Source organism: Lucilia sericata, unplaced genomic scaffold (genome assembly GCF_015586225.1).
Source record: "Lucilia sericata isolate MDLA Ls3-8-SP2 unplaced genomic scaffold, ASM1558622v1 Contig001598F_arrow, whole genome shotgun sequence".
In the NCBI taxonomy this organism is placed as follows: domain Eukaryota; kingdom Metazoa; phylum Arthropoda; class Insecta; order Diptera; family Calliphoridae; genus Lucilia; species Lucilia sericata.
The window spans coordinates 93,261-106,386 of NW_023995515.1; the positions used below are offsets into that span (position 1 = coordinate 93,261).

Below are 13,126 nucleotides of genomic sequence, written 5' to 3' on the forward strand. Positions count from 1 at the left end.
CATTTTATATGTGGTTAGTATTTTTACTTTATTTCTAAACACATGTGATATTCTATTAAGTCTGTCTATCTGTCGATAGAACAACAGACTGCCTCTTTCTATTTATCGACCCACTTGAAGTTTATTTCTTGTTTTATTTTGTATATTATATGTATTTTTGTTATAGATTTTTATAACATAAACATTATAAAAACTCATGAAAATAAGAAATACATAACCAAAAAATAATGTATAAAAGAGTCGTTGGCGTTACCATTAGCCACACTACTTCGTTGTCTCGATTTATTGGTTAATTTGAAAGCACTAACATACGACAGCAATCTGGGAAACCCTTAGTTTTTTAAATAAAAAATGTTTAAAGAATTAAGATAATAATTTGAAACTTTTGCTAAAACTTAAAAGAAATTTTTCAACTGCTCCTCGTATTTGTATGTTGTACCTGTTGTTTTTAGTTTTTTTTTTTTTTTTTTTTTTTTAATAAACTTGATATTATTGTACTTAGAAAAATTTTTGTTAGTACTTGTATTATTTATTACATTTTTGTTATTGTTTTTTCTCTCTTTTTCTTTTAGTTATTGTTAACACATGTATACATTTATTTCCTTTATGCGAGATAATGTTTTTAATGATTACAAAAATAACATTCAGTTTCAATTAATCTATCGGATACCCGAGAAATATGTATTTTATAGATTCAGATAGATTCAGGTACTTACAAATTTTGTCTCTTAAAGTTTACTGAACTTATTGGTATATTTATTAAAATGTGTACATAAATATGTATGTATTAGAAATATTTAAATTATTTGTAGCAAGACCATAAATGTAGTTTAGAATTACAGTATAAATCCCGATATCAAAAATTTTTTCAGTAAAATACAGGTTGATTATAGAATATAATTAAGATAATACTATATATCGCGCTATTGACTATATTATAGACAATACCATAGACTATAGACTATACTATATTTTTAATTTAATTTGATTTATTTCAATATTAATCCTAGTCTAATGGCCATATTCGGTTACAAATTTCTGTTTAAAGACTAGGCTATAGACTAGACTATAGACTAGGCTAATGACTAAGCTTAATTATAGACTAGACTATGGACTAAGCTATAAACTAGACTATAGATAAGAAATCTAAAAATATATTAAAATTTCTTTAATAGTCCTATTTATGTTCATACTCAGAGAATGATTAATATAAATTTCTTTAAAATATTTAAATTAAATTGTCCTCAGCTTTTGTGTAAAATGGGCTGTTGTGTGTGTATTACAAAGTAAATTTATTAACATTAAGAAAACAACATTATGACAATTGTAGACATAAATAAATTCATTCAAATGATACATTATTAATTGATCATCTTGAATGTCTCCTTTAATGTTCTTTGTAATAAAATGCTTAAGAAAGAAAAAAAAGTATTCGCACAAACATTTTACAATTTTACAAAATATTATGGGTTCATTGACGTTTTCCTTCCTTTTTTGTTTGTTTTGCGACTATGAATGGATAATATTCTTTATTTTGTTTTACATTTGAATATATAAACACAGGTTGTAGGATAAAAAGTTTTCATTATTAAATAAACTTTCAAAACGAAAAGCAACACCTAAAGTAACGTGTTTGTAAGAAAAAGTTTAAAATTCTGTAAATTATTTATTAGAATAACCATGGCAGATGATAATACTACTATTCCTCAAAAGACTACCATTTATTATGTTTGCACAGTGAAGTGGTAAATTAAATATAAACAATTTGTTCAAGTTTTTGTAGAAAAAGTACTTTCATAAACAATGTTTAACTTTTAATTATATGTAATTCTTAATGGTTATTTTTCTTAATCGATTAATTAATTTTTGTTATTTGTTTTTTGTTTTCAGCATGAGTCGGTCAGCTCATCAACGCCAACAGCAAAAGCTGCAAATGCAGCAGCAGCAACTGTTGGCGCAACAGATGGCTGACAATGAGGCAGCCGCTGCTGCAGCCGAGATGTTTGATTTGTTTTGTGTGGCCACCACAATGCGTCAAATACTTGGCTTACATCGCCAAATGTGTGATGTTGTTGGCTTACGACCCGCCCCCCTTAATGAGTTCTATCCAAAGCTTAAAACCAAAGTGCGTTCATGGAAGGCACAGGCTTTATGGAAGAAATTCGATGCAAGAGCTGCTCACCGAGCCTATGCCAAAGGTACAGCCTGTACTGGGACAAGAGTGCTAGTAATTGGTGCCGGTCCCTGTGGTCTACGCACAGCTATCGAAGCCCAACTGCTAGGCGCCAAAGTGGTGGTGGTTGAGAAGAGAGATCGTATTTCGCGCAACAATGTTCTGCATTTGTGGCCCTTTGTTATAACGGATCTACGCAATTTGGGTGCAAAGAAATTCTATGGAAAATTTTGTGCTGGCTCCATAGATCATATATCGATTAGACAGTTGCAATGTATTTTACTTAAAGTAGCTTTACTCTTGGGCGTTGAAATTCATGAGGGTGTATCGTTCGAACGCACAATAGAACCAAGTGGTGATGGTTGTGGTTGGAGGGCATCGGTTACGCCGGCTGATCATGCCGTATCGCATTATGAATTTGATGTGCTAATAGGAGCAGATGGTAAACGCAATACGTTGGAGGCTTTTAAACGTAAAGAATTTCGAGGAAAACTTGCCATAGCGATAACGGCAAATTTCATAAATAAAAAAACTGAAGCAGAAGCTAAGGCGGAGGAAATAAGTGGTGTAGCGTTTATATTCAATCAATCCTTCTTTAAGGAGTTGTACCATACAACTGGTATAGATTTGGAAAATATTGTATACTATAAGGATGAAACACATTACTTTGTAATGACTGCCAAAAAGCATAGTCTTATCGACAAAGGAGTTATTTTACAAGTAAGTCTAGGTTTGGAATACAAAATTTAAAGTTTAAAAAATAATTAAAATTCTTTCTTAAAAGGACTTTGCAGATCCTGCGGAATTATTAGCTCCTATTAATGTAAATACTGAGAAACTTTTAGACTATGCTCGCGAAGCTGCTGAATTTTCTACCAAATATCAAATGCCAAATTTAGAATTTGCTGTTAATCATTATGGAAAACCCGATGTGGCCATGTTTGATTTTACCTCCATGTTTGCCGCTGAATCTTCTTGTCGTGTAATAGTGCGCAAAGGATTCCGTCTCTTGCAATGTCTGGTGGGTGATAGTTTGCTGGAGCCCTTTTGGCCCACAGGCTCTGGTTGTGCTCGTGGTTTCTTATCCAGTATGGATGCTGCATATGCCATAAAACTATGGTCCAATTCTGGCAATAGTACTTTGGGTGTTGTAGCTCAGCGTGAAAGTATTTACAGGTACATTAAACATTGTAAATTGGTAAAACAATTCATTGAAATGTTTCTTTTTAATATTGTAGACTTTTGGGTCAAACCACGCCGGAAAACTTGCAGCGTGATATTGGTAGTTATACGGTAGATCCCGCCACTCGCTATCCCAATTTAAATCGTACATCGGTAAATGTTTGGCAGGTTAAACATTTAATCGATACAGATGATAATAGCGTTTTAGAACAAACATTTATGGATACAAATGCTTTACAACCTACTCAGGTCGATACTCCAGTGCGCAGGAAACGTCGCAGTGGAGGTTTGTCTCAGATGGCTGTCACAGCTTTAAAGTACTTAATAACGATAATTGTTTTTTTCTTTATGTATAGATACTATGCCTTTAAGTACTGTATTACTGAGGTGGATCTGTGCCCAATTACATGCCTACGAATTTACCAAGGAACTTAAAGAAGTTTCAGATGTTTTTACCAATGGCAAAGTTTTATGTGCTTTAATAAATCGGTAATAATTTTGATAGAATTTGTGTTTAATTATAATTCAAATTATTTGCTTCTTTCTTTAGTTATCGTCCAGATCTAGTCGATTTTAATACAGTTAAAGATTTAAGCCCCGTGGAACAAAATGATCTCGCTTTTAAGATATTAGACAAAGAATTACATATACCACGCATAATGAGTGGCAAAGATTCATTACAATTAAGCAATGTAGAATCGAAAGTTTGGCTTAATTACTTAGAACAAATCTGTGAAGTATTTCGTGGTGAAATACCACATGTAAAGCATCCCAAAATTGATTTCTCTGATTTGCGTGAGAAATACAAAACTAACAATGCTCATGCCCAGCCGGACTTTTCGAAACTTTTACAACTTTCTACCAAACAAAAAGCCAAATCTCCCATACAAGATCTGGTGGATGTTCCTCAAGTGGTGCAAAGACGCTCTGTACTGGATGAGGAGAAACTAAAACGCCAACGACGTTACGAACAACAGTTTGTTGGTAATGCTGCAGGTGCAGGCAATGCAGGTAAATCTTTATATAAGGACTTATTTAATCATCAAAATAACTGATTTGTCTTTCAGCACAAACTGATACTCCTCGTCGTGCCAAAAAACGCCGAAGTGCTGATAAAGCTGCCAATATTGTGAGTAGAATTTCTGGATTTTTCTCGAATGTTATTTCTCATGTTATACATAGACGTTGAAAAGTGATCTTTCAATATGCAAACCATTGAATGGTTTTAAAACTTTGTATAAATTATTTTTTTGCTTTCATTTTTTTTGTTATATTTTCATTTTGTATTATATAAAATTCATTTTCAAATGATCTCTTAAGTTAAACTTAATTTTGTATAAATTTATATACGATCACTTTTCAATCAATAATATTATGTATTTCTGCTGCTATAATATAATGTATTGATTGATTGATAACTCTCATGTACATTAAAACAAAATTTTTGAATTATAAAGGTTCATTTCATAATAAATCATTATCATGAAAATACACATATTTTGGGTAATGACATCATAACATCATCTTCGTCATATGATCAGGTATTTCTACAATTGTCTTTGTATTGTATTGTCCCATTTTGTATGTGTCATCTTAAAATATTTTCAATTAGCCCATCTTCCCAAGAAAAGAAACAAAACCTCTTGTCTTAATATATTCGAAAAAAAAAAAAAAAATATTCAGCTATATAAATTAACAAAGGATTTTGCATAAAATGTTTGTGTTAAACAAATGTTTAAATGTACGCGATAGAAAATTGTTACATTTCCTATTAAAGAAAAATACAAAATTAAATTATTCCTTAAATAATTTTATATACTACAAATCAGGAGGAACGACAAAAACGTTTGCAAGAAATTGAACTGAATCGTCAAGATCGCCAAAGTAAGCGACGTCAGCAACGTTATCAACAAACTCAAAACTTTTACAAATCTCTACACATGCTACAAGCCAATACCTTCTTACGTGAAGCCGATGAAAATACTCCCTTTGAAGATTATTCGATATTTCTGTATCGCCAGCAGGCTCCCGAATTCAACGATCGTGTTAAAGATTTGGAAAGAAAATTACTGTATCCCGTAAGAGATGATCAATGATGTTTTTGAAGACGCATGTGCAATGAATTTAAGTGCTTGCTTTTGTTTTCGAAAATGAAATTTAATAAAAAAAAAAAATAAAATGTGTTCAATGTTTTCTAACAGCTGACCTTAAATAATACTACTACATAAGAGTTATAACATTTAATTGTTTTTAAACAATATTAATAAAACAATAAGCGAACGAATGTTTCATTATTGACGTATGTATGTACATTATACATAGATGGATGTATGTTTGTATGTATATGGAAGCTTTGTTATTGTCGTTCTTTTTATCATTGCCAGAAATCTAATTTGATAGAGTTTAGTTGTGACAATTTATTTCAAATCTTTGCATCTCCTTTTTCGCTTTAAAAAAAACATATTTGGAAATATGAAGTGTTTAAGACGTTTTGCAATAATGCTTTTTAAATAAAAAACTTTATTTGGATTAACACTATGTAATATTTCAATAACATCAGGAAATTTTTTAATGGAGAGTTTTAGAAAGTGGTGTTAATGAAAAAAGCGATATTTGATATAAAAAATTTTAGTAAATTTTAACTTGTTTATATAGCTAAACCATGCTAGAGCTAACAGAGAAATGCCGAAAAGAAGCTTTACTTCAAGTATCAGAATTAATTCTGATACTTTTTTATAAAAAAATATGTTTTTAAATAAACCAAACTAATATTTTCAGTGTGTTGTTACTTTGTTTCTTTAATTGATTAATTAATTATTTATCTATTTAACTTTTGTTTTGTTTATTAAACTTTTATTAATATTATTTTTTATAACTAAATTTTATATTTTTTTCTTTTCGTTCCTTTCATAACTCCCTTTTGTTTTAAACCTAATTAATGCATTTTTGTTTCCTTATTTCCCTAAATTAAACAACAAAAATAATAACAATTAAAAACACTAAAACTAAAACAAAAAACACAATTTCCCATCATTTACACTTATACCCTCTACCTTTTTAACCTTATTTCCAAACACAAACTCCTGGCTGTAAAATATAAAAAAAAAATATTAAAAACAAACAAATCAAAATTCGTCACCCAATTGCCCTTAAAAAATACCAAAAACTAGGATCGTGAACGTAGTGATATACCTTCAGCTCTGCCTCGCAATGTAGATGAACAATTTAGCGATCGTATCAAATCTATGGAACAACGCATTTCATCACGTAATGCCTATGGCAGTGATAAAAAGCCTAAAGATTTAATGCGTGCCATAGGGAAAATCGACAGCAACGATTGGAATGTAAGAGAAATTGAAAAAAAAATTGAACAATCGAAGAAGACGGAAGTTCATGGACCCAAAGGTCGTGAAAAGGTGCCAAAGTGGAGTAGAGAACAGTTTCAGGCGAGACAAAATAAAATGTCAAAACCCACACGCCAAGATTCCGCAGAAGAGAAATTCAAAGAAATCGATCAAACGCTTAAGAATCTGGATAAACAATTGAAAGAGGGTAATGTGTTGGAAGTGGGTAAAGTTGCTTCAATAGCGGGGCAATTTGTAAAACGTGACGATACATCGGAAGAAAAGAATCCCCCTACAGTAGTACCAAAATCAGTGAGTACCATCATCATCTATCCAAACATTAAAAACCGCCACAAAAACACAAATTTTTCTATTTTTTATTTGAATTTTTTTTATAAATTTTTTATTTACTAGATTTTATTACTTAATTATTGTCCAATTATTATTTATGTAATTGATTTCATTATTTTCATTAACATCTAAAGAAAATCGCACTAACTATAGCAAATATAAATATCAAAACTCGCTGCTTCACAATTTCGAAAATTCATAAACAAGTAACAAAAACATCATCATTTACATACAAAATTAATAAAATTGTAACATTAACTACAATAATTATGAAATATGTTTTATTATATTAAAAGTTAAGATTATTATATAAATTATTTAATGACATAACATTTTATTGCCTCACATTCTCAGAGTACCAAAGTGGCTTTGGCCTTTAAGAAACAAGCAGCCTCTGAAAAGTGTCATTTCTGCAAGCAGACCGTATATCTTATGGAAAAATTGCAAACAGAAAATTTGGTTATGCATCGAGGTTGTCTTAAATGTCATCATTGTCATACAAACTTACGATTGGGAGCTTATGCCTTCGATCGTGACGATCCCAATGGTCGCTTCTATTGTACACAACATTTCAGATTACCAGCCAAAGCAATACGACCGGTGGTACGCAAACCAGGACAGAGGGTATTTATAAATTACTATTATTGTAATATACATAGATATTTCTCACTTTCCTTGTCTTTATATAGAAACCTACACAACAACAACAAAATGAGGCAGCTGCTAGTGCTGCTTCAGTGGCTAAAACACCTGTGCCTACATATATCAATAGTGAATCGGGTGATGAACCTAGAACGCCAGATAAACGTGGCCCAGTCGATAATGTTGCCAAATTGGATCTCTTGGAACGTGGCCAAACACCGGAACGCATAGAATTCGAAAATACCGATGCCATGTCAGACGGGGAACCCTCTGAAGAACATATTATAGATGAACACGAGTGGTCAGGTCGCAATTTCCTACCAGAATCCAATAATGATTCAGAATCAGACCTTTCAAGTTCAGATGACTCGGACCACGATTCAGATTCTGACATGTTCGAAGAGGCAAACGATTCTCCATTGGGTGCTCAAACTTTGCAACTGGCCTCTGAGTGGATTGGCAAACAAAATTATTCAGATACTGATGACTCTGACGATTCTTATGATTCCAGTGAGGGTATGGCAGGTAAGCAAATACAATTTAATTAAATTATATATTTCAGAAATTCTTCCCAGAGAAATGTTAATATGTTGTTTTTTTTAATTCAATTTTCACTCTTTTCAGACGACGGCAAAGACGATACAGAAGGTGAAGAATTTGCTAAAGCTAGAGAATTGCGCCGTGAAGAAGTTCGTTTACCACCTTTACCTCCTAATTTACCCACAGATACTGAAACAGAGGTAAGCAAATAAAATGTTTATATAATTTGTCTTCTTTTATTAAATATACCTTAAACTTTTTTCTTTAAATCATACGCACATCATCATTATAAAACAAAAAATTATATTTTTTGTTTATTTTTACATTTTACTTTATACAATTATGGTGTTGGTTTCATGTACAAAATTTAAATTTATAAAAATGTAGGTAAAATTAACTAGTGACGTTACCACTATGAATAATAAAGATTTTATCGAGAATAAAACAGAAAATGAAGTAGCAACTGAAAAAGAAAATAATAAGAATTTAGAAGTGGATACAAGTAAAGAACGAAAGGATTCTATTTTGTCCAATGCATCTGATATTTCGTTCAAGTCTGCTTCTTCGCTAACAAATGGCAATAGGAGTTTATCTTCTGTCACTAAAGCAGATATTGAAAAATTGGAACAAAATTCAGAGCACAAATTCAGTGCTGATATAGATGCTATTACGGAAAAATTGTATCGTTTAAATAATGTTGTTAAGATGAATAAGGATATAGAGACAATTGCCAAGGAGAATCTCATACGTAGCGATATTTTGAAAAAATTGACCATGAAGGAGAAGTGGTTGGCTGACAATAAAGCGGCGGCCAAAACGAAATTCGAAGAAAAGGTGGATAATTTCTTAAAACCCATATCAAAATTCAAAGATGAATTTTTTGCACCAAAAACACCAGCAAAGGAAGATAAGAGTGAAGAAAAGATCGTGGATTCCAAGCCACAAAACGGCTCGGATCCTTTTAAGCCAAAATCTAAATTTAATGATAGTTTGACTCCAGCAATTAAAAATGAGGAACAAACTGAAACATTAGCACCTAAGTCTAAATTTAAAACAGAGGCTGAAAAAAAATGCTGCAATTTTAGATTTATTAAATGATTTAAAAAACAAGAAAATCGCCCGCAAGCTAAACTGGAAGCCACAACAGCAAATAGTTCAAAAGGCGTACAGAGCAAAATCAATGCAGAATCAAAGGAAACTCCTGCTAAAATCCTACAACCAGTAGATCGAATAGTTTTAAGAGCCAATCAGCAACCTCAAGTCCTTTAGTTAAAGCTAAAAGTTCCATTGATGCGAAAATTCCAAAATCTGACAGTAAAATGGAACTTGAAAATATTTTAAATATCGTTAAGAAAATTGACCTCTCAAAATCGGATACAAATGTTAAAGATAAAAGCAAAGATATGGGCCAAATGTTGTACAAAGTAGAAAGTAAGTTTTCCCCTAAACCCAATAAGAAAATGGTAGATAAGCTAAAAGAAATTGAAGCAAAAAGCTTTTCGGGAACTTTGGATTCTATAAAATCACAAATGGAAACTCCCACAATTAGTGCTCAAGCAGTGCCCTCGAATGTGGATCTATCAAAATATTTTCCAAATCAAAAACAAGAGAAAAATGCCTCAAATGCTTTGAACAAAAATCAGAAAACTCTTAATGAGATAGATCTTACCAAATACTTTCCCAGCAGTCCGGTACCTCAAAGAAGACCGTCCGTGGTAACGGTGGCGGATATATTGAAAAAGTCTCAAACGGAAAAAGCTTTAGACACCATGTCACCTGCAAATCAAATACAACTGACAAGTCGGAAGCAAAAACAGCTCCCAAACGCCAAACCTCTTTGGGATCAACAAATTACAGTTTAAAAGATAATCAATTGGATGGAGCTATAGATATAGTAAAAAAGAAACCTGCTGCCAAAGTAGTTACTACAACAGCAGTGGCCAATTCAGGAAAAAAGGGTAATGTTAAGATAATAAGAAAAATTGTTCCAAAAGGTACTAAGGCCAAGAAAACATTAAACCAGAAGAAGACTGCATTGCCTAAAGACGATGATGATCGTATTTTAGACGAAATTCTAGAAAGTGGTAATGAGGCTCAACGATCTCCCAGTATGGAGTATCAGCAACTATTTCAAGAAGAAAAATCACCTAGTGAGGATATTCTGATAAAATAGAACGTATTTTAGAGGAAACTGGCATAGATCTTGGATTACCAAAGAAAACCTCAAGCAGTGCCAATGATAAACGAAAGAAATTGCTCAAAGCCAAATCATTTGGAGAGGGTGAATTACAACGCAGGAGTAGTATGATTGTCGACAGCAACAAACGATTTGTCGGAAATGGCAAAAGAAGATGGCGATCGTCCTAGTGGTGTGCAGAACATACTTAAACGCTTCGAATCGTTGAGTTCGATGGGTTCATCAGATCATGTCTTCAAATTGCGACGTATGGAATCCACAACAAGTAATTTAAATAAATCGAAAGAGTCCATAGTATCGCGTGAGTCGGACCAATTTCAGTGATTTGGAAAAGACTATGGAATACTTAAAAACAGAGTGGCGCAGTGAGGCTACGAATTTCCTGCAAAAGAAACGAAATGATTTTCATAACAAAAAGCAAGCTAAAGAAAGTGAGGAAGAACCTGAAGAAAAACGTCTTTACAATGATTTGCCAATACAATACAGAGAATCGAAATTTGCTAAATTCTTTGGACTAAAACAAAAAAGTCCTGAGAGAGGAAATCACCAATTAAAAAGAAAAAATCGCCAGAAAAAAAAAATCACCCGAAAAGAAATTACAAAGCTCTAATGTAAACATGAATAAACAAGCCATCTACACTTCATTGGAAGAATTGGCTTTAATAAGTGTTAGTAAGCAAACAAATAATCCAACTTCTACCAAAGTAAGTCCCAAGAAATCGGAAGTCGTCAATATAGATAAAGATACTGTTCAGGAAAAAACCAAAAGAGCAGATTTTGGAAAAACATGTTGCGCAAAATAAGAATACCAGCGAAGAAACGCCCGTTAATGTGAGACCTTTGGTAGAAGATATAAAGAATTTGCCCAAAACTGGCTGTGACAAATCTCTAAGTAGTTCTCGACGTGGTTCGCAGACTAGTCTACAGTCTCGCAGATTGTCTAATGCATCACTTACTGAGAAGTTAGAACTTGCAGCGGCGGCCGATTTAGAAAAACATGCAACAACTGTAGAAGAATTAAACACTGATGTAAATTTAAATAAAACTATATTAAGCACAGATAATTATGATACAGATTCCTTGTGTACATCCATAAGTAAAAGTCCTAGTGTGGCTCCAGTTACCGTCCAAATGCGGGGCTCTTCAGAGGATGAAAGCATAGAGAAATTATTTAGTCAATTTTCCGATGAAATGCTAGTGAATGTAGAATTTGACTCGAATGATGAGTTAATAGCTATAACACCACGATCACCAATTAATAAAGAGGAGGAACATTTAGATGAAGATATATTAGACAGAGTACAATCCTTGGAAAGAGATGCTGATAAAGAATCATCATTAGAAATTGATGTCAATTCCATTGTCACTAAGATTCCTATGAATACTACTGCGAATGAATTTAATTTTCCGACTAAACCACAACGCAGACAAAAAAGTCTTTCATCGTCTAGTGATTCTCCTGCTCCCTTAGCTCCACAAAGAATAAAAAAGAAATTATCAAGATTATCACCAACTAATATGCCACCATCCGTGCAAGATTTAATGATGGTTGTTGCCAGAAACGATTTGGAAGCCAGTTTCGAGAAAGATAACTCTAAAAATACTACGAAACCATTAAAGTTTCCAAGAATTATAGATGAAGATGATGTTTTATTCGATGAATCTCAAACTCCATACAAATATTTTATACAAGACCAACCAGAAATATCAAAAAATATTGCGAAATCCTCTGAAATTGCTTCCCAAAAACCTTTAGTTGTAGTTACAAAATCATTAGACGATGGCTTTCAAAGTAATTTGCCCGAAAATGTTACAGAGTTTACAAAGGTTCTGAAACCCATTGCTCAAAACAAGGATACTGATTCCTTGGAAGATGATAAACAGAATACTTCTGATAGCAGCACTAAATCCAAAGAATCACAAACAAATTCTACAACGCCGACTGCTTCTACTAACAACCCCATGGAGTCACATTTAACAGTAGAAGAACATTTGCAACCGAAACCCAATTTAAGGGAGCCTTCATTAGAATGGAATATGGAAATGATACCAAGCAGTCCAATGCCACCAAGACGTAAAGGACCCGCAAGTGCTAAAACTAACTTATCGAAGCCTGAGTCAATAGAGAGTTTAAACAAATTAAAGAAAATGGAATCAAACGCCATCACTGAATTAAATACCACATCCAGTGACGAAAAATTCAAGGAAAGTGTAAGATCACCGGAAGAAAATGCATCACAAATCAAAAAAACAATTTTACAAAGTGAAACACAAGAGCAAAATCTTTCGAGAAACTCAGTTAAAGGGAAAGAAGTCCCATCACCTAAGACTGCAGATAGTATCCTTATCATCTCTAAATGATAAAGAAAATGTAGTTAATCTGAGAGATAAATCACCCACAACTTCTATAAAGCAGCTTAATAACATTGATGCAAATACTGAGGCTTCTCAAAAACGTTTGATAGAGGAATTTGAATTAGAACGAAGACATGCTCTAATCCAACGAGATAAAGAATATCAAGTTATGGAAAAGCCCTGAACTAAAATCATCTTCCATCGACAGTTCCAAGAGTAGTTCGAAAAAATCTACACCTTTAGTAACACCCTGCAAACAGAGTCCTCGAGATTCTCGACGTAGTTCAATACAAAGTTCCACAACTAACAGAGGTGGAACACCTCCGATGACAAAGCCGTGGA

At 32.7% G+C, this 13,126-nt stretch overlaps 2 protein-coding genes and 2 pseudogenes across 7 annotated transcripts in view; all 4 read left to right on the plus strand.

Moving 5' to 3' along the window:
• Positions 1–9,345, plus strand: part of LOC119612091 (F-actin-monooxygenase Mical-like) — a 50,185-nt gene extending 40,840 nt beyond the window's left edge. For 2 of the 6 annotated variants that reach the window (XM_037967813.1, XM_037967814.1), the window contains 12 exons: positions 1,891–2,893; positions 2,958–3,349; positions 3,412–3,641; positions 3,712–3,844; positions 3,906–4,366; positions 4,423–4,484; positions 5,185–5,433; positions 6,526–7,011; positions 7,405–7,674; positions 7,740–8,217; positions 8,317–8,432; positions 8,620–9,345. In XM_037967813.1, coding sequence (XP_037823741.1) covers positions 1,892–2,893; positions 2,958–3,349; positions 3,412–3,641; positions 3,712–3,844; positions 3,906–4,366; positions 4,423–4,484; positions 5,185–5,433; positions 6,526–7,011; positions 7,405–7,674; positions 7,740–8,217; positions 8,317–8,432; positions 8,620–9,330 — 4,590 coding nt within the window. In that variant the 5' untranslated portion in view covers position 1,891 and the 3' untranslated portion in view covers positions 9,331–9,345. Of the gene's footprint in view, positions 1–1,591; positions 1,746–1,890; positions 2,894–2,957; positions 3,350–3,411; positions 3,642–3,711; positions 3,845–3,905; positions 4,367–4,422; positions 4,485–5,184; positions 5,579–6,525; positions 7,012–7,404; positions 7,675–7,739; positions 8,218–8,316; positions 8,433–8,619 lie in introns of those variants that run through there. The other 4 variants (XM_037967812.1, XM_037967815.1, XM_037967816.1 and 1 more) reach the window with 4 other exon arrangements.
• A 101-nt stretch (positions 9,346–9,446) lies between these two features.
• On the plus strand, positions 9,447–11,039 carry LOC119612088 (annotated as a pseudogene).
• Positions 11,040–11,046: 7 nt separating this feature from the next.
• Positions 11,047–12,766, plus strand: LOC119612082 (F-actin-monooxygenase Mical-like; the record flags this gene model as incomplete). Its single annotated transcript, XM_037967805.1, has 2 exons — positions 11,047–11,105; positions 11,185–12,766. Coding segments are annotated over exons 1-2 (1,641 nt in total), but the record flags the coding sequence as incomplete, so codon positions are not given.
• A 7-nt stretch (positions 12,767–12,773) lies between these two features.
• LOC119612084 lies at positions 12,774–13,118 on the plus strand (annotated as a pseudogene).
• The last annotated feature ends 8 nt before the right edge of the window (positions 13,119–13,126 follow it).